Source organism: Telopea speciosissima, chromosome 1 (assembly GCF_018873765.1).
Source record: "Telopea speciosissima isolate NSW1024214 ecotype Mountain lineage chromosome 1, Tspe_v1, whole genome shotgun sequence".
In the NCBI taxonomy this organism is placed as follows: Eukaryota; Viridiplantae; Streptophyta; class Magnoliopsida; order Proteales; family Proteaceae; genus Telopea; species Telopea speciosissima.
The window spans coordinates 63903477-63922407 of NC_057916.1; the positions used below are offsets into that span (position 1 = coordinate 63903477).

Consider the following 18931-nt stretch of genomic DNA (forward strand, 5'->3'; position numbering starts at 1 on the left):
ATTTTCCCATAATATTATTATGTGTTACATCTCTATTGAATGACGTTAGTATGAAGATAAACTAACCAAACATGCCAAAAAGGTGCTCAAAAGAAAGGTGATGGTTTAAGATATCCCACCACATCAGGACACTTGTTGCTGCATAATTGGGGTACTAGAGAACATGGACAGTTAGTGAGTGATTAATATTTGAATATTTAGGGAAATAACTAATCTGCTTTAGATCCCCAATTATCTTGGAGGGAGAGCACTTAGATGGAATTTTTATATAATAGTAGAAACAAAAAAACCAGGTTAGGTTAATCCGCTTGTGATATTTAAATTTGAAAAAAAAAAGGCATACCTAGGCTCCCGCCACTGAGGGGTCTGGGGAGGGTCATAATCTACGCAGCCTTACTGATGCAAATTCATCACCAAAATAAGCTTGTTTTATTAAGAATAAGTCTAGGGTTGGGTTGTGTACATGTTGGGCCTTTGATCCCATGGGTTTTCTATGTAATAGACAACTTATAGGCCTAAAATATGGGTAATTAGGTTGCATACGGGATTAGTTGTTTTAATTCCATACTTAGTTTTATTTTGGTGTTTTTGTTTATAAATTGAACCGGTTCAACCAATGGTTCAATTTAAGTGATTTTAGTAGTTTTCGTTTAAGTGTTTAGTTGGACTGGATTAGGACTCTGTTTTGAGTCTATTTCAGTTTCCTAGTCAATTTAAGTTACCTAAATGGTTAGGGATTAGGTTAGGCTTTTCTTTTTTAATGTAGGAGACAATGTTTGCGTCTTTTATATTAGGTTGTAAGGGGGGGCAAGTATTGAACACGAATTTTGATATTAATAAAAAGCTTTTGCTGCTCTTCTTCTCCATTAAAGATTTTTGTCTTGTGCTTGATCAAGGCTGGTGGAATCGGCGTTTGATCCGATTGACACCTTGCGGTGTGAAGCCCGGGTGGTTCTTTTGAAGCTCTCCTTCAAGTTCTTTGAAGATCTCCTTCAATTTCAAAATCAAGACTCAAGAATTATTCAAGATCCTCTAACAAACTGAGTTGCCCTTGCAACAACAGTAAGTTTGAATCATCCCATTAATACCCGTTCTTCTCCTAATCCTCCAAGCCACCCCAAAACCCTAATTTTCCCACCCATCTCCCAAAATTCTTAACAAACCATTCAGCTAACAGCACCTTCACATAATTGGATCGAGTATTCTCCTGCCAATTGGAATACTCAAACCAAGCTGTTTTCCCATTACCACATTCAAACCACAACATCCCACCTATTTATGGAGATCATCGTATTACCCAAATTCTTCACAGACCAATCCAACCATCAGAAACACACCATACCTAAATCGAATTTCACTCCCTACACTAGGAATAATCGATCCAAACCCTAGCCCCAAATTTCACCAAAAAAACCTATTTTTGAGCTAGCTGATTTACCTGTTCATAACAGGTCCTGGTTTACTGGCTCCTAGTTGGTTTTCTACCAATCTAGGACTACACTACTTACCCCTGCTTTCGCAGAGAGGTTGTTTCCAGACTCGAACCCATGACCACTTGGCCACAATGGAGCAACCTTTAACGTTGCACTGAGGGCCTGCAAGTGTTCTAGCCAATAGGGACTACCTCATCTAGATATTAATTGGTACTTGATTCAATGGTGATTGGACCATTGGTGTTTTAAGTGAGTTGAGAAGCGTTGGATTATTTCTCTAGTGTTTCACTCCAAAAACAAAGAAGTGAAGAGAGGATCTTCCACCCAAACACATTCAGGAGAGAACTTTCTAATCGAATGCAACAGTCTATCAGAGAATGTTTCTAAGCAAATGGATCAAACGGGTGAGTTCAAACTTCAGAGAGAGGGAAAGAAGAAAAAGACGAACTAAAACAAATAATTTCTATAAACAAAGCCTCCTATCTCCCCTACCCACTCCCTCAAATTTCCAAATAAAAATATGGAAGCGAAGCAAAGGGCTCTGGCGGAAATGTATTATGATGAGCAATAGGGGTGGCACCGGGAGCCTTTTCTATTATGTGAGTATTCTGATACATGTACCTGGTATTTGCATCAAGTTGAGACATTACTTGGGGAACCTTGCTGAGGAGATTTTTCTTCCTTTTTCCTGCAAGGCAAAAAGGGTTATTGCCATGTTAGACTCTGCTGGTTAAAAACAAGAACAGAGAGGCAGCATACACATGAATCACTAAAAAATAAGGCAGCAAAGAAGAAACAAGATATACAATCATGTTTCAAATCACAATTCTATTAAATGGATAGGTTAATTTGATTTAAATCGGTGTATGATCAGAATATGCCCTGAAATCAAAAGAAAAATGAAACTACGAAATTGACACATCTTAAACAGGCCTTAAGAGAGGGCAAAAGAACTAAATGGAAAATTGGAAAGTTGGAGAGATCATTTGGTTATATTAATTCAGGAACAAGACAATGGTAGACAATAAATGAGGAAACTTACTTCTGATACACTTTAATAAGTGACATTGGTCTCTCATAGCCACCTTCCTTCTCTTGAGGCTTCGACTTCCCTGCGTGCCTTGATTCAGGTTTCCAGTTAGCTTTGGTGAGAGACTGACCAAGAAGGTCTGCAATATCTGTTGCCATTGCTGTAGCTTTGTTTACAAACGGGAAAGTGTCCTCCTTAAAATGGTGTGATAGCCATAAATACATAGACAACACTTGATGCTTAGTCTCAAGATCAAGGAGTTCTGCGTCATTACGAGCAGAGCCCTTGGGCATACCCATTGCTATGCTAACAGGGACATTTTGGCTGTATGATGAAGCAAACCTCAGAAGATGGTACATAGCTTTTGGATCTCTAATATTGACTGGGGCAAAACAAAAGTTAAACCGGTCTTGCAGAGATAATCCTCCCACTTTCTCTAACATCCTTGCAACCTTCTTTATATGATCATGTTTACACAAGAAGTAAGAACCATCAAGACGGCAGTTCTCACCAAATTTTTCCAGAAGTTGGCAGAAAGGAACATTGAGAAATTGTCCCGCAAACAACTCTACTTGCTCAAAGAAAGGGAAGAGACCAACTTTTGTAACTTCGTCAAAAGGTTGCTTCAAGCAATCAATCAGGTAGTCTAAATCATCTAAATGCAAGGTGGTTGTAAGTCCATCAGGATAAATACTGCCTCTCCGACCAGCTCTTCCGGCAATCTGCTTCACCTGCGTTGCAGGCACTGGAACAACCTTGTCACCATTATACTTAGAAAGACTATAAAAGACAACTCGTCTAATGTTTAGATTCAAACCCATCCCCACAGCATCACTTGCAACCAGAATATCATACTCATTATCTTGATCATTAAACAAGCTAGCTTGCTGCCGTCTAGTCTCTGGAGGCAAGGCACCATAAATAACACAGCAACGGTGTTTGGTGAACTTCTCAATTGCCATCTTGACTTCAAATATCTCTCTCCTTGAGAAAGCAACCACACAGTCCCCAGGTCGAACATTTCGCAGATCTCCCAAGAGAGTCTTTGCTTCAACCACAAGAGGCTTGAACCTCTCATAATGATGTTCAACCAATTCATCCCCAGTGTCCAAGCATATCTTTCTTACAATTTTAAGAACACTTGGATCCCCACACAAGTGTATCTCATCAGCCATTAGTCCGAGCAAAGCACGACTCCAAGCATATCCTCTGCAAGGATCACCCATCATTTGGATTTCATCAATAACAGCCACATCATATGATTCTTCTGTGGAAACCATCTCAACAGTACATGCAGTGTGGTTAGCAAAAGGGACATTTTTCTTTTCTTGTCCAGTTTGGAGACTACAGTAGACCCCTACAGCATTCACCTTGTCAAAGACTTCCATGGCTAAAAGCCTCAGAGGACTACAGTAAATACCATTCTTTGCTTCCATAAAACGCTGCAATGCATTATAGGTTTTACCACTGTTGGTCGGACCACAGTGATACACGATTTTGCGTTTCATTGCCCGTGCAAAAGGGAACCAAGTATAAGGTTTGGTGAGATCAGCAGATTCAATCATTCCCTTAAAACGCTTGATTTCGTCAGGGAATTCCTCCAAACAAAACTCAACAAAAATTGGGAAAAGAAACCTCTCAGCTGATTCAGATGGACCCAGTGATACCAAGTACTTGGCAACATCTTCAGGGCATTTCTTGAAGAAAAAAGACCGAAACGTATTAGCCGCGGTAGGAAAGAATGAGGCACCAATGTAGATAGCAAGAGCCTGGTTGGATGCCCAACCAGATTTCGAAAAACACCGAAAAATTTCAACCAAGGTATCCCAATTAGATCGCCTAAGCTTCGACTTCTTCTCAGACGATCGAAGTTCCTTGTAAATGTCAACGGGATCACGAGAGCCTACATGCTCAAAACCAACACAACCACTACTTCCAGAACTATCGTCCTCCTCAATACTTTCAAGTTCAATCAATTCTGAATCCAGGGAACTACCCTCATCAACTCGACTTACATTTTCGGGAAACGTCGAGAATTGCTTCCCCTTAGCAACACCAAGATCCCCAAGTATTACAGACTCTAGATTCATCAAACCGTTCGGAACTCTGTGTTCCGAAATGAAAGACGTAAAAGCGTAACTCTTCCTGTAATTTGAATGTCTCCATTTCTCACCAGAATGGAATAACCGACCGGAAAGCAAAACCCTAACCCTAGAGATGTTGTTTTCAGATGAAATAATTCGAAACAGAGATGTTGCAGGACCTTTCACCATTGAAGAACATTCAAAACCAGCTTAAAATCTCTCTCTCCCTGGCTCGAGTAGGGAAGAAGACGGTAGTGGTAGGGTAGGGATTTTCCGCCCTTGGCTCTAGTCGGGAGGAAGACGGTGGTGGAAGGAATTTTGGAACCCTTTACGTAGGGTTGTCAAATGATCGGTTCGGTCAGGTTTTTGGTCTGGTTGAGTCGGTTTTTGATCGGTTTCAGTCCATTACAGTTTCGGTTTATTACGGTTTTTCAATATCAGTTTTACTGTCAATTTTGATCGGTTTGTTTTCAGACTTGAATTACAATGAAGTCTTCCTACACGGCTACACCCACACCCACAGCCAAAAGAAGAAAAGCAAGGAGATTTAATAAACATGATTGCATATGAAACTTTCAGAAGTATGCATAAAGTTTTAATTCTCAACCTCCACGGGCACCAATCGCCTCACATTTTGTTTTCATAAGGAACAACCTTACATTTTAACAAGTAAATTTTAGGCACTTCATTCTGATATATTCTTTTGGGAAACAATAAAACTCTACTTAGTTGCGAGGGTAGTGTATAACAACTAACGTCTGGGAAAATCATGTAATAACAACCTTTGATGCAATTTAGGTAATAAAAAGTACTCAATTTAGTTAAAAAAGATTTTGAATATTGCTTGAATAATGGTTGTGCAGGTTAACATTGTGTTAATAAAGGTTTTCTTCCACGTTATGAAAAGGAGTGAATGTGTTCATCTCACTATTCTTTTATTTACCCTCGCAAGTGTTCCTAGTGAATCAAAAGTGGAGGGTAACTCTTGTAAATTCAATTCTGATAGAACTTGCGACGAAATAGTATATAAGAGTGAAACAAGAAAATCACTCATTGCAGTTGCAGAATCTTGTAACAAGTGCAGACAAATTGATAGAATGCTCCCAATGCCCAAGGAGGTCGCAAAAGGGAAAATTATCTTCTCCGATTCTTTGCCTGGTACAATTCCCTAGTACCTCTAATAAAAGGGGGAAACCCCACCCTGGCAATGTGTTTGGGCAGGGGTAAGGATGTCACTTCTGCCCCCCCCTATGAGAGGAACCGGATGAACTTTAGCCGGTAGGGAACCTGAGAGGATAAAGATCCTTGCAAGAGGCTTCTCCTTCTTCCTTGGTACTATCTTGGGGACATCGGACATGTCATTTGAAGGCGCTATTCAAAAACTGATTTGGCCTTGTTGTCCACCTCGTTGATCGAGCTCTTCTCCTACTCCAACTCTTCCAATGTAAGTTGAATAATCCAATTGAGATCAACACGATGCTTGCCAAGATCAATTTCAGAAGCCCCGACAACGCGAGTATGAGGCGATGCATTTCAGAGCATAGTCAAAGTTCCTTCAGATTCAGCTACCCCCTAGAAAACCCTAGCCAACTAAGTTTGCAATGCCTTGGCCCTTCTCTTCCAGAGCATAGTCAAAGTTTCTTCAGAATCTCCCCCGTTTTTCTTCATGCAACTGTTGCTTTGGTAGCTATATATAAATAAATGTATTCAGTTTAAACTGGAACTGAAAAAACACATGGGTTTACATGAAGATTTCTGATTTTGGGACCATACAAAGGTTCTATAGAAAAAGAAAGAAAGGAAGCTTGTCAGTACAACTCCAAAGTTCTGTGGTTAGCTTTTTTTCCCCCGTTTACCCTTTGGATTTTATTTCTCCACATGAATGTAGTGGTAATGATATTACAAAATGTATCTCTTTCTCTTAATTAGCAAAAACACTTGTGTGAGGGTAAATAAAAGATAGTGAAGCGAGCTGTATTCACACAATATAGTGACGATTGGAAGGACCCTTTTATTTTTATGCAACTCTTCTAAAAATTATTTGCATTCTTTTTTCATGATTCTAGGATAGAATTAGATGTTTTTAGAGTCATTTTGCTTGTAGATAGTTTTTGTTTTCATATAGTCAAATAATATAATAAATAAATAAATAATTTTTTTGATAAACAATAAATAAATAATGGGAAAAAGAACATTATATGGTCATGTGGCTCCTACACCTAGACATATGTTTGGGAGTGTTCGAAACTCGAAAGTACTGCCTCACACCCCCTCCTTCCCCATGAAATAATAAAGAGTAACTGGTAGCAGTGCTACCGATAGAATCCTTAAACGCAACATTAACCGCAACGGTTTAATCTCAGCCATTTATTTTTATTAAACAAGACCTTAGCCGTTAATTGTATTGACTGTACAATTAAATGGAACTGGGTATGACCTCCTACTATCAGTTAAGATCACTCATCCCATAAGCTACCGGTTATGACTTACCCTTTACCGAATTGGACTTCCAAAAACACCCCTCTACCAAAAAAAACTTCCAAAACACCCTAAAACGAGATTGAAGTCCTCACCGGCATTCCCCCATTTGGTCGATTCTCACCGACGTCGGCAGAGATGGAGAGATCTCAGTAGCAGGTATCCCCTACTTGTTGTTCTCTTTCTCTCTCTACATATATATTACACTCTCTTTCCATCTATTTTTTGTGGTTTTTGGGTTTACATGTATAACGCTTTATCTTGCAGGTGTGGTGCTAAATTTTACCCATTTTGGGTTAATAGAAGAGAGAAGATAGGCTGATAGTGGAGTTTAGCAGTGAGATTTCTCTCACCAGAACTAGCCTACGGATTGCTCATTATTCTTATCCCAATCCTCCCACTCCAGGTATTTTTATTTAGGGTAAATTACATGTCACCCCTAGTTTTCAAACGAAACTCAAATCACCCCTTGGTTTTTAAAATACTCAAATCACCCCCTGTATTAGACTCCAATATGACAAATTAGTCCCTACTCTAGTTTTATGCTGTTAAGTGATGATGTCAACCAGTTAAATAAATTTAAATCCCTAAACTACCCTTGACATCCAAACATAGATTTTGAAGGGTAGTATTATAAATTTAATTCTAATGTTTTAGTACAAGGGTAAAATATTCCTTTCACACCAATAACTAACAGTAGACTAACACCATTACTGTAAAGGGGACGGATGAGTATTTTCAAAAACCAGGGGGTGATTTGAGTTTCGTTTGAAAACCAAGGAGTGATGTGTAATTTACCCTTTTATTTTCTTCCATTTAAGTTCTGAATCATATAGAAATTATATCTCTTTAGCTATTTTATTGGCGTCTGAGGTAGTTCCTAAGAGGCCTTTCCTTGTAAAGCCCACATTGTACAACCCTTTCTCTCATTTCCATCCGTTAGGAAATGGGGTTATAGGCATGCCTTCCTCCGAGAAGAAATCACTCTGTATCAGTGCAAAAGAATACAAAAAGCAATTTGGAGCTTAGTTAGAAATAAGGACATCTACTAAAATAGGAATTTCAATTTGAAATTTCTAAAAAGATACTCAGAAAACCCAATGATTCCTTGATGGTAACAGATCGTAGAATCTTACAAAACCTCAATTTTTAGAGACAAAAACCATTTGTCTTTTGTTTCTTTTCTTTCTGTTATTAACACTTTAAAAGGGTTGGGAAAAAAAGGGGGGGATTAAACCAAGAAACATATTGTTATACCCGCACCCCGGGAGTATAATTAATTATTAATACTTCCCCGTGACGTGTAGTTATCACTGCCACGTATGCCGATGAGTTGTTCTCACTGGTGGTCAAACCCAGCTATATTGACCATAGTACGAGGTTGCATGTGGAAACTAGTCGGGACCACGGAGGTTGCACCTTGACATGTCAGGGGTAAGTAGTTGACCAAAATTTGTTGTGTGCTTACGCCTCTCAAAGCCCTCGAAGTGTGGTCCAAAGGCCCGACCTCTTATGGTGGGAACCACCTTCCTACTCGCATCGGAGGCAAGGTTCTGGCTGCCTCCGACCGCATCCAATCTGCTGACAAGGACCCTTGTGGGTGAGACCCTATGGCTAAGCTACTATTGGTGCCCTGTCATGTTTGACCCTACCCTTACCCCTTTTTATTAACTTGACCTTATGTGGGCCTTGGGGCCCAAATTAGGGATTTTAAAGCTTGTGTAGGGATGAATGGTTGTTTGACCCTATCCAAACAGACCCTAGCCTACACTTATGAGGCCTTATCCAAATAGGCCAATAAAAGTGATTTTCTATATGAGAGAGAGGGGTAAGACTATTCCTTAGTCTTTCTTTTTCTTTTCTTTCCTAACCTAATCGTGAAAAGGAGGAGAGCTTTGAAGAGAGGAGGCGGCAAGGAGGAGAAGAAGGAGAAGGAAGGGAAGAAGAAGAAGGAAATGGCTGCTGGGTTTGGAGCTTTAAAGAGGGTACATCGTGTGTACCTCAAACCAGGTAAGCCAAGTGCCCTTTTCCCCCATTTTTCTCTCTTCCCCCTTGCTCGTTTGAGCTTGGGTGGTTCGTTGGTTGCAGCCCCAAGATGGGGATTTCTTTTTGGAAACCCAAAGGGTTAGCTCGAGCCATGTGTAGTTTCCCCTTGTAGGATGCTATCCCATTTCATTACAATCCTATAAAGACCTCTATTTGACCTCTTGCTGAATCTATTTGATTCTAAAGCTTCAACCACCAAAGAAAACCCCAAATCTGGATTTTGAGCTTTTGATCCTTTAAACCCCCTTAAATCTTTGAATGTTGGGTGTTTCTAAGACCCAAATAGACTCCAAGACACCCCTCCCTTGTCCCTTGAGGCTTAGAAAACCAAATGGGACGACCCAGGCTTTTAAAGACCTTGAAATCACACTTGGGTTGCATCGGAGACAAGACTGCGTGAGTCCGATGTTTGCCTCCGATGTGTCCTGAGCCTGCAGGGAAGGTCGGAGGCAAGGTCGGAGGCAAGCCTGCTTGAGTCCGACGTTGCCTCCGATGCGTTTTAAGGCTTATAACTTATGTAAGCGTGGGGTTTCTCTATGAGGCCTCCCCTACACTCTCTCACACTCTTATTCACTTCTATAGGCGCCAACATATGTGCAATGGAGTGATTTTGAGCGGGAATCATTGCGCTTATACAAATTCTATTTGAAGTAATTGGTGAGTGGGTTTGGGTGATTGTTTGAGCTTGTTTACTATTGCTTATTCATGCATTTATGAATTATATTGTGACATTATCATTCAAGCATGATTGCATATTTGCATTTATTCTTATTCGATGATGATGATTTGGATGATATGGATTTGTGTTGGGTTACGATCGGGAAATGCTGCACGGAACCCCGTGAACGTGGAATTGTATATTGCATCTCATTCTTGCTGTATGCGTAGTGTTGTCTTTGGTACCGGGTGTTAGATGGAATGGGACGTTGACACACCGGATGTACCTCTCAACACGATAGGATTCATGTAGTATATCGTGGTTAGGCTCGTTCCCTATGCTACGACCCTTACCAACGGGGTTTAGGTGTTGGGTAGCGAGCACCTCTTGCTGTGGAGAGTTAGGCGCCGAGGCCGGGGTAGTAATGGTTATCGGTCCGCTCCTCGGGTGGTGATGACTACGACCGGCGCGGGCTCCATAGTAATAATTGAGGTTGCATTGTGGTGAGAATGGAAGGATCCACAATGTCTTCCCGAGTTATTGCGATAGCATATACCCATTGACTTAGCATTGTGTGTTAGGTGGTAAATGAATTAATAATAGCATGCACCATGGACTATTTGTGATTGTGTGATTGTGCATCCCCTTTTCTCTCTCACTAGCTCGGTGGAGCTAACCCCGTGTACACATTCTTTTTAGATTTGGATGCGGATGATTCTGTGGAGCCAGAGACCGTGGATCGAGGATCATGGCGATGGTTGCCCATGATGATTGTGCCTACGGGTTGTACTGTTACTTGGGATCGTTCCGTTTTATTATTATTTTAGAGCATTGTGCTTTGTATAAACTTTTATGTTTTACCTTTTTAGTAGCTACTTGATGGTCATAGAAATTTTGTAACTATGTTACTTATTATCATTAGCCAATGAACATCTTATAATCATTTCATTTACGCTTTCGCAAACTCGACTGTCTTGGAATGTAATATTCCTTTGTCTTTCGTACTGATATTATTGTATTTTAATATTTGTTTTATGATGTGAGTTGGCCATTGCATCGAGATCCTGGCGGTGAGGTGGGATGACGCGTGTCACCCCAATCATACCCGATATTGTATTCTATCCCTTGTCGGGATAGGGGTGTGACAACATGGTATCGAGCATGATGCTCGCACCAACCACGTCTTGCGGACTCTTGATTTACTCTCCACAATTAGGTTCTAAATTAAAAATCTTCAAGAACATAAATGATTGTGTGCGACATAGAGAAGCTGATTGTAGTGAAACAAGGACTTAGAAGATAATAGATAACATGGAACTTAGGACTTGAACCATAGGCTGTTAAGCTACAACTATGTAATTGCTTGGTTGAGTCTTAAGTAGGTCATAGATGGGCAACTATATGTTAAAATTCATAAATAATAATGAATCAATTATAATCACCCACAATTATCAACAATGAATTAAACAAGAAAGAATTAAGTAAATACATAGAGATACATATAAGATTAATTACAAATATCAAATTGTTCCAAATTTTCTTGGGAGGCAATCATATCCTTCCTATTTCAACATTCATGATTTCATCTATTCCAATAAAAACATATGACTCCATCCTGCTCAATCAAGAGATACCAATCTAAACACCATAATTGTTCCAGATTCTCTGTTTAGGCATAATCTGTGCCTTTCCCAACTCAGAATGCAAGACCCCATTTGTTCCAATTGAAACATTTGATTCGGTTATCTCGATTAAATATACAAGTCTACCATTTCTAAAAGTTCCCGAGTTGTTCATCCTAAGACAAGAACTAGAAGAACTGATCCGGGATAACTTCAATTTGTTGAGAGAAAGTTGGGATAGTCATTTGCACCACCGCCACCATCGCGACCAAGAAAGGTGTTTATGTCATCTACCCCTCTCTCGATACCCTCTAGGCGTCGAGTCTGGTCGAAGAGTTGCTTCGTGACCTCATCGAAGCCATCCACCACTCGTAGGTTCAACCGCCTTATGGTCGTCAGAATGTCAATACCTCCCACCTGATGAAGGTATAGGGATTCCTTCTAGGTGAACAATAGGTCTTTGCTCCTCCAATGGACATGTTGATAACGCCGATCAACTGTGCTGCAGATGAAGGCTATAGGAACCCCTTGACATATGAGACAACCCGATAATTTTGTATGCCGGGTTCTCGTGTGTCGATTTGTTTAGAAATGGCGAATGAGTTTCAAGTAGTATGGTTCGGGAAGGTTGTGAATGTTGGTCCACCTCAATGCCTCAAATCTCGCCCCACCTTGTAAGCTTGAGATCATTCAACACTACATCCCACCCTTCCATTATATTTCGCGGAAGTAGTCTCGGTAAAGCTCTTGGTCCTCTATCTTTTGGAACCATAGTGGATCTAGGACGGTTGGTGCAATTTGTTCAACGCATGCACGTTGTGTTCTTGGAGCCTTTGATTGTTTTAACCTGCAGCTAAAAGCCAAGTAGATAGCAAATTAATACCTTGAATGCTAAGGCCTAAGTAGATGATCAATGTAAGGTTATGGGGTTTAAAACCTAGCCTTTGATTCTTTTCCCAAGGCAATTAAGTTACAGCAGGATTCTTAGGCTAGAAATTTCTGATTTTTTTATCAAATTGTGATCTAAGAAGTTGGAGAAAAAGGAAAGGCATGGCCATTATGTGAATGACATGATAAATAATGAAGATTCATGGTCATAATATGCCTAAAAAGTAATATTTTATACAAAATAGTGGGTTCAAGCAAGAAATGGGTTTATTCAATCATGGAGCATGCCTTGAACTTCAAAGAAAATTTTCAGATTTTGTGGTTGAAAGTTTGAATCTTGGGAAACAAGTAAATATGATTTGTGACAACTCAGAGAATGTAAGCTAAGCCCTATCTAGTAAGACCGAATCAAATATGGCAAAAGAGAAGAGGAAAGATTCTAAGGATTTTATCAACAATCATGTATACAAGGAAATATGTTTGAAGATAAGACAATGTGATAATTTTCTATGAGATTTTATGGCATGTAAAAGAATTAGATTTGAACTTGGAGAGTTTTCCCAAAATATTGTGAATTGATAGCTTTACCACAATCAAAACCTGAACATAATCCTAGTAAAATTCAACTAGACTTGACAAACATAGCAACAGTCTCTAAAATGCTTGCAAAGACTTGAAAATTTATAAAAGATGCAATAATCAAACAAAGATCCAACAACTTAGTGTCATCGATCAAATAGGACTTGATTTACACCTAAAAACCCTAGTTTCGGCCAATCGGTTTGGTATGAATTTGGTGTACATGGCCATGGGATTACAAGTAAAATCAAGACATGATCACAACTTGAGATGATTCATCCCAAATCCAAGAAAGAGAAAGTAGGAATGAGAAGAAAGTCATATCATGAACAAGTAAGAGTTGAACCTTGAGGCTTAAGATTACAAGAAAACCACCTAAGGGGAGCTTGAACGAAAGTCCCTGTAGAGATTTTTCTCCCTGCGGTTATGTCCTTTTCTTTGGAGCCAAAAAATGCGTTTTAAAACTCGTGGCTCTGTTTTGTTAAAATTCTACGAACAAGCGACGAACGGATCCACTTGTCGTGAATCGCTCCGCACAAAACTCGAAATTATCATTTTAAAGCGTGCGGATTAACGAACAGATCCACACTCATGCATCCATTCGTAGATCCGTTTGACTTCAACTCTCTCTGCCTTTGAGACTTCGAGACCGGACGAATGAGCGGATTTGCATTCCACATCCGCCCATTAGTCCGCTCTACCTATTTTCACGGAGGAGCCACGAATGCACCGAGTCTGCCGACGTCGCTCGTGAGTCCACCCGATTTTCTTTTAAGATTTTGAGCCTATTTTGGAGACCTTTTGACCACACCTATATGTGATGATCTTGTGCCTATACCCTAGATTGGACACCCCTTTGTGTGACCCATTTGTGGGGACCACATGAGTCTAGTTAATACCAAAAATTGAAAGAGGTTAGGACTTGTACCCATGGGCCAGCTAATAAGAACTAGCAGGCATTGGTAACCGTTGTGACTCCTCTCTTACCTAAAAGGAGAAGAGTTACCCTTGAGGATGAAGATCCTTAGACCCTATGAATGTAAGGACTCAAACCTTATGGATAGGGAAACCTAAATCTATGTGGGTAGAGACCCTTAATGGGGTGCGTAGAATCTAAACCGTGGGTAGGTACTAGGAAAGGAAAGTAATAGGCTGGTTTGGGCTGTTTATTTGAGTAAGCCATGAAGGTCACGTGTATTTGGAAGTCACTCATAACACCTCAAGCTAGTGATGACTCTATTTGGACTTTACTTGGTCCATCCAAACCTTGTTTAGACTCATAGAGAAAGTCCTACACCGTGATTCGACTTTCCAAAGAAAGGACTTAGCGAACCGTCCGAGAACTTCTTGTTCTCGGTGGATTGACCTAGATGACGGATATGTCCATAGGGATTTGAATGTAATTATTGAATCTATGCCTACATATTGGTGTGATAAATATATATATATATATATATATATATATAGATATCCCTTAGAACCTTGGACTTGTGTGACTAGAGTGATTCTCTGGTACTACAAGTATGACTTACCTCGACCTTGCTGTGAAACTAGTTGGAGCCCTGACCTTGGTTGACCAAACCTTAGGGTAATGAATAATGAATTTAATGACCGAGTAGGTTAATTTATTGAGACTTGCTTGAAGAGTTGACTTGGACCAAAACTATTGAAGGGTTATTGGTTCTCGAAAGAGGACTGATGTGGACTCTTCCCTGTGGGATAAGCGTGTAGTAGGTTTAAAGGTTGTGAAAGCTGAAAGCGAAGGATGTAACAAGACCTTCTCCAACGACGATATGAATGGGGTAATGGATCACCAAATGCGTTCCCTCCGTCTTGGGAGTGAACAATAGGAGATTCCATCAATATTCCAAATCATTCTAAAGTTGGGTTAGGTAATGAGACAACCAGATGTGAAAGCCTTGAATGTAAACCCTATGTTGGGTCATGGACAGGTTAAATCCTGAACCCAAGAATGACCGATAATCGAAGGCTAGAGTGGTATCACCCGATCTGGAAGATCTAGGGAACCTTTGTTCCTTGAGACTTAACTTAGTAGTTGGAACCCTGTTTTCCTAGGGTTATTGTGAACCACACCCTGTGGTAATGTGACCTGTAAGAAAAAGAGAGTGGTGGAACCGACTTGCTATGACATGTAGGCTTGCCTCATCTTGATCCGACCTTTGACTTAGTTTAAGATGTGGGTGACTTGGGATGTTGTTATCCAACAGCCCTTCTCACTTGAGACCCTAACCGCCTCAAATTTTGGGGACGAAATTTCTTGTAAGGTGGGGAGAATGTTATACCCGCACCCGGGAGTATAATTAATTATTAATACTTCCCGTGACGTGTAGTTATCACCGCCACGTATGCCGATGAGTTGTTCTCTTGGTGGTCAAACCCGCTATATTGACCATAGTACGAGGTTGCATGTGGAAACTAGTCGGGACCACGGAGGTTGCACCTTGACATGTCGGGGTAAGTAGTTGACCAAAATTTGTTGTGTGCTTCCGCCCTCTCAAAGCCCTCGAAGTGTGGTCCAAAGGCCTGACCTCTTATGGTGGGAACCACCTTCCTACTCGCATCGGAGGCAAGGTTCTTCGGCTGCCTCCGACCCGCATCCAATGCTGCGACAAGGACCCTTGTGGGTGAGACCCTATGGCTAAGCTACTATTGGTGCCTGTCATGTTTGACCCTACCCTTACCCCTTTTTATTAACTTGACCTTATGTGGGCCTTGGGGCCCAAATTAGGGATTTTAAAGCTTGTGTAGGGATGAATGGTTGTTTGACCCTATCCAAACAGACCCTAGCCTACACTTATGAGGCCTTATCCAAATAGGCCAATAAAAGTGATTTTCTATATGAGAGAGAGGGGTAAGACTATTCCTTAGTCTTTCTTTTTCTTTTCTTTCCTAACCTAATCGTGAAAAGGAGGAGAGCTTTGAAGAGAGGAGGCGGCAAGGAGGAGAAGAAGGAGAAGGAAGGGAAGAAGAAGAAGGAAATGGCTGCTGGGTTTGGAGCTTTAAAGAGGGTACATCGTGTGTACCTCAAACCAGGTAAGCCAAGTGCCCTTTTCCCCCATTTTTCTCTCTTCCCCCTTGCTCGTTTGAGCTTGGGTGGTTCGTTGGTTGCAGCCCCAAGATGGGGATTTCTTTTTGGAAACCCAAAGGGTTAGCTCGAGCCATGTGTAGTTTCCCCTTGTAGGATGCTATCCCATTTCATTACAATCCTATAAAGACCTCTATTTGACCTCTTGCTGAATCTATTTGATTCTAAAGCTTCAACCACCAAAGAAAACCCCAAATCTGGATTTTTGAGCTTTTGATCCTTTAAACCCCCTTAAATCTTTGAATGTTGGGTGTTTCTAAGACCCAAATAGACTCCAAGACACCCCTCCCTTGTCCCTTGAGGCTTAGAAAACCAAATGGGACGACCCTGGGCTTTTAAAGACCTTGAAATCACACTTGGGTTGCATCGGAGACAAGGCTGCGTGAGTCCGATGTTTGCCTCCGATGTGTCCCGAGCTGCGAGGAAGGTCGGAGGCAAGGTCGGAGGCAAGCCTCTTGAGTCCGACGTTGCCTCCGATGCGTTTTAAGGCTTATAACTTATGTAAGCGTGGGGTTTCTCTATGAGGCCTCCCTACACTCTCTCACACTCTTATTCACTTCTATAGGCGCCAACATATGTGCAATGGAGTGATTTTGAGCGGGAATCGTTGCGCTTATACAAATTCTATTTGAAGTAATTGGTGAGTGGGTTTGGGTGATGTTTGAGCTTGTTTACTATTGCTTATTCATGCATTTATGAATTATATTGTGACATTATCATTCAAGCATGATTGCATATTTGCATTTATTCTTATTCGATGATGATGATTTGGATGATATGGATTTGTGTTGGGTTACGATCTGGAAATCGGCACCGGAACCCCGTGTCGTGGAATTGTATATTGCATCTCATTCTTGCCTTGTATGCGCCGTGTTGTCTTGGTACCGGGTGTTAGATGGAATGGGACGTTGACACAACCGGATGTACCTCTCAACACGATAGGATTCATGTAGTATATCGTGGTTAGGCTCGATTCCCTATGCTACGACCCTTACCACGGGGTTTAGGTGTTGGGTAGCCGAGCACTGCTTGCTGTGGAGAGTTAGAGAGGCCAGGCCAGGGGTAGTAATGGTTATCGGGTCCGCCCTGGGTGGTGATGACTACGACCGGCGCGGGCTCCATAGTAATAATTGAGGTTGCATTGTGGTGAGAATGGAAGGATCCACAATGTCTTCCCGAGTTATTGCAGTAGCATATACCCATTGACTTAGCATTGTGTGTTAGGTGGTAAATGAATTAATAATAGCATGCACCATGGACTATTTGTGATTGTGTGATTGTGCATCCCCTTTTCTCTCTCACTAGCTCGGTGGAGCTAACCCCGTGTACACATTCTTTTTAGATTTGGATGCGGATGATTCTTGTGGAGCCGAGACCGTGATCGAGGATCATGGCGATGGTTGCCCATGATGATTGTGCCTACGGGTTGTCTGCATTACTTGGGATCGTTCCGTTTTATTATTATTTTAGAGCATTGTGCTTTGTATAAACTTTTATGTTTTACCTTTTTGGTAGCTACTTGATGGTCATAGAAATTTTGTAACTATGTTACTTATTATCATTAGCCAATGAACATCTTATAATCATTTCATTTACGCTTTCGCAAACTCTGACCTGTCTTGGAATGTAATATTCCTTTGTCTTTCGTACTCTGATATTATTGTATTTTAATATTTGTTTATGACTGTGAGTTGGCCACTGCATCGAGATCCTGGCGGTGAGGTGGGATGACGCGTGTCACCCCAATCATACCCTGATATTGTATTCTATCCCTTGTCGGGATAGGGGTGTGACACATATTCTGCACGCTTGAACAAGACATAATTCAGCTATAGAAAAACCAACATTTTCATGACAGTAACACATCATAATGGCCTCAAAGTACAAAGTTTGTTATACAAAACTCTCATTTTGCCTTTTCTATTTCCCCTTTTTCCCCCCATCTCCTAAGCAAAGAAGAAAACCAAAAAAGTAAATGAGAAGTGACAAATTAGAACATTTTTGGTTGAAATGGGAGACTATCTTCATTATTAGAATACATTTTTTCCTAAATTAGTTTTGTTTTCTTCATGTTCCTACATATGGTTACACATTGCATGATTATACAAGATTGTGTTAAAAACTTGAAATGGACTTGAATGAATTAGAGGATACATACAATGAATTTATTGATGGGGAAAACTATGTGTCGAATAGAAATGAAACTAGGTCAAGTGATGTCTTAAATGATGAGATGGATAATGATAGTGACAATACATTGAATGGAGTGGGTCATGATGGTAGTAATACATATGATGAAGACTGGATTAATTCTCATAGTGAAGATAGTGATGATTACATCACATGTTGTGAGAATGATTTAGTTGATGAGATTGATGAGAAAGAAGTTATGAATTTGAGCTTAAATGGGGATCAGAATATGTAAGTAATGAGTACCAATGTAAATAACTTGGAACTTATTATAGGCATGGTATTTTGGACTGAGGATGAGGTATATCAACATTATAACAATCATGCCAAGGTGATGGGGTTTTCAGTTTGAAAATACAGGGTGGATCGCTCAAAGTTAGATAAAGGTGGATTACCAATCTCGTGTGACAAAGAAAACTAACTGTAAGGCTTTAATGAAGATCAAGAGGAATAATAGAGTGTGGGTGGTGGATAATTTTGAAAAGATGCACAACCATATATTGGTGGACAAGAATGAGCCTTTTAGACTTAGATCACATCAGACAAGGCATAGAAGTACAGTTGACCTTATAGAACGACTGCGTAGGTGTGGGATACCACCAATACAAATAATGAGAGTTGTAAAAGATTTTGCTAGTGGTGAGCAGTTTGCTGGTATAAATGATGAATTTTGTACAAATCTACTAAGGGCAAATCGAAGGAATTGCATAGGGGTACATTGTCAACAAGCAATTAACTATTTAGACAGCAAAAGGGCAGCAGATCTAGGGTTTTTTAATGATATCCGTATCAATGAAGAGCAACAATTTACTGTGAT

General features: G+C 40.5%; 1 protein-coding gene across 1 annotated transcript; it reads right to left on the minus strand.

Moving 5' to 3' along the window:
* Positions 1-1950: 1950 nt before the first annotated feature.
* On the minus strand, positions 1951-14396 carry LOC122648881 (DExH-box ATP-dependent RNA helicase DExH18, mitochondrial-like). Its single transcript, XM_043842174.1, has 4 exons — positions 14386-14396; positions 7196-7215; positions 2476-4774; positions 1951-2121 (listed from the first exon to the last, which is right to left on the minus strand). The coding sequence occupies exons 3-4, from the start codon at positions 4734-4736 to the stop codon at positions 2067-2069; spliced, it is 2316 nt and encodes a 771-aa protein (XP_043698109.1). The 5' UTR covers positions 4737-4774; positions 7196-7215; positions 14386-14396; the 3' UTR covers positions 1951-2066.
* Positions 14397-18931: the final 4535 nt, after the last annotated feature.

Coding starts and splice junctions, on each gene's coding strand:
- LOC122648881 (XM_043842174.1), bottom strand. CDS start 4,736: ATGGTGAAAGGTCCTGCAACATCTCTGTTTCGAATTATTTCATCTGAA. Junction 2,122..2,475: donor CTTATTAAAGTGTATCAGAA/GTAAGTTTCCTC, acceptor TTTGCCTTGCAG/GAAAAAGGAAGAAAAATCTC.